At 51.8% G+C, this 2,500-nt stretch overlaps 1 protein-coding gene and 1 long non-coding RNA gene across 2 annotated transcripts in view; one reads left to right on the forward strand and one right to left on the reverse strand.

Moving 5' to 3' along the window:
* Window positions 1-2,500, forward strand: part of LOC147467615 (uncharacterized) — a 90,814-nt gene that overhangs the window by 21,354 nt on the left and 66,960 nt on the right. The gene's annotated exons all lie outside the window — the stretch shown is intronic.
* Window positions 76-2,500, reverse strand: part of LOC147467616 (uncharacterized) — a 6,468-nt gene continuing 4,043 nt past the window's right edge. The window contains exons 3-4 of the mRNA XM_086531181.1: window positions 845-963; window positions 76-286 (exon numbers count right to left, since the gene is read on the reverse strand). Of these exons, the coding sequence (XP_086387307.1) occupies window positions 113-286; window positions 845-963 (293 nt within the window). The 3' untranslated portion in view covers window positions 76-112. The remainder of the gene's footprint in view (window positions 287-844; window positions 964-2,500) is intronic.

Below are 2,500 nucleotides of genomic sequence, written 5' to 3' on the forward strand. Positions count from 1 at the left end.
AAAAAATCCCCCCTCTCTTCCCCACTCTCCTCCCCTTCTTCCGTCCCACCCAATCACCACATCTCTCTCTCTCTCTCTCCCATCCCTCTTCCTCATCCCTCATCTCCGCCTTTTACTCACACTCACCATCAATCACCTTCGAGAACTTTTCCAGCGCCGCGATGTTCTTCGGTACGAATTTGGCGTACATGCGGTCGACGTCCGATTCGGTGGGCGCGGCACCGGCTTTGGCTTCCAACCACCGGGCCCTCACGCCTTCCATGTCGAGCATTTTGCAGATGTGAGCCTGGTGGAGGAGAGGGAGTGAGTGATGGAGGGAGGGAAGGAGGGAAGGAGGGTGGGAGGGAGGGAGGGAGGGAGGGAGAGAAGGAGGGAGGGAGGGAGGGAGGGAAGGAGGGAAGGAGGGTGGGAGGGAGGGAGGGAGGGAGGGAGGGAGGGGGGAAGAGGGAGGGAGGGAGGGAGGGAAGGAGGAGTAGAAGTGAGAGAGAGAGAGAGAGAGAGAAAGAGAGAGAGAGAGAGAGAGAGAGAGAGAGAGAGAGAGAGAGAGAGAGAGAGAGAGAGAGAGAGGGAGGGAGTGAAGGAGGGAGGGAGAAAGAAAAAGAGAAAGAGATAGAAAAAAATGAAAAAGAGAAAGAGAAAGAGAAAAAGACAGAAAAGAGAAAGAGAGAGAGAGAGAAAGGAAACTCTGCATCAAAAGGATAAGAAAACGACTTTAAAACCACTCATCCCGACCATCCACTCACAAAAATCACACCTCTTAACATGCTGCCCTTCCTATTCTTCCTTACAATTGAAAAAAAAGTGGGCATAGCTCCAGACACAGACATGAGAAGATGCCCCATACCCTCTTGTGCATGCCCATTGGTCCTCGCGCCTCCTCGCTCGTGACGGCCACGCCCTCCTCCTCAAAGATCTCCACGAAGGCGCCAGCAGGAGAGAACACGCCGCAGTCCACCACGGTTCCTGAAGGGGATGTGAGGAACATGAGAGGGCGTAGCAGAAGGCGGAATAGAACAGAAAGTGGAACAGAGAATGGGAAAGAAGGAGGACTGCAACAGGGGGTAGTAACAGAAGGTGTTGCAGAAGGCGAAACAGAGATGTAACAGAGAAGTGCAACAGAGGGCAGTAACAAATGTTTCCTCCCGCAAACTTGTCCACCATAGTAAAAATGAGTTTGACACCCCTGTAATAGACGACAGAGCTGAAAAGGGTGTGACACTGTGGGTGTGGAAGGAGGGTTTAAGCGAGGACGTAACAGAGGGTATAACAGAAAGGATTAACAGAAGGAGGAACAGACGCCTTAACAAAGGGTGAAACGAAGGAGGGGTGTAACAGAAGGAATTAACAGGAGGTTGTGATAAACGGAGGGACAGGGGACTGACTGTAATGTAGAATTTCATATAGTAACATAGGATGTAACACAGGATGACGTAAAGGGGGTTTAATAGAAAGGTGTGACAGAGAAGAAAACGAAGGATGTAATCTCAGTATTTGACAGAAGATGTAACATAAGGATGGTAGTAAAGGATGCAACAGAAAGGTGCAACAGATAATATGATGAGGGCGTGACAGTGGGGGTGTGTCCGAAAGCGCGACAGTAGGCGTGTAACAAAAAAGAAGAATTATTACAGAGGGCTGTAACAGAAAAAGCTATAACAAAATTAAATGGATGTAACAAGAGGGATCATTATACTAACCAGAGTATTCTCTACACTAAAACGAGAAAGGATGCAACAAAACGGTGTACCAAGAAAATGTTATGAGACAATAGAGTGTGAAAGATAAATTTATTTTCTGTCGGTGGGGGGGGGGGGGGGGGGGGGGGGCGGTGAGATAGAGTGATAACAAGATGCATATAGATATGCAGATGGTGAAGATATGAGATCCCCCGCAACAGGAACCCCCCTTGTCGTGGCGTGTGTAGAGGGGGGGGGGGCTCTCCTTCCCGTTGGTAGGGTCACGCCCCTAGTCGATTCCCTAGGGGCGTGGTCCAGTGGTCCTCCCACGAGGGGTATTATCTCCACCTGCCCACGTGTTTTCCGGGCATGGCATCGCTGCGGGCTAGGAGACGGGGGAGGGGGGGAGGCCTGGAGGTTGAGTGATGCCGAGCACGAGTAGTCCTTTCGACTAGCAACGCACACGCCTCCTTGGTACCTTAGTCGGGCTAGAAGGGCGGCCTGATCCCGGCTCGGTCACTCAGGTCAATCGGCTGGTCTCCTGGGCTAGGCTTTGGTAGGGTCAAGCCGTCACTGCCTCATCGGTAGTGTGAGTATCTATGAGGTTGACAGAGGGATATTCTCTGACGCTCGGCGAGGTAGGGAAGGAGGGATGGAGTGAGTGAGTGTGTGAATGGGTAAAGGAGTGAGCGAGAGTGAGTGAGTGAGTGAATGAGTGACTGACTGACTGACTGACTGACTGACTGACTGACTGACTGACTGACTGACTGACTGCCTGTTTGCCTGCCTGCCTGCCTGCCTGCCTGCCTGCCTGCCTACCTACC

The sequence above is a fragment of the Penaeus japonicus genome, unplaced genomic scaffold, assembly GCF_977035675.1.
Source record: "Penaeus japonicus unplaced genomic scaffold, GWHDUDI00000001_assembly GWHDUDI00000035, whole genome shotgun sequence".
Lineage (NCBI taxonomy): Eukaryota > Metazoa > Arthropoda > Malacostraca > Decapoda > Penaeidae > Penaeus > Penaeus japonicus.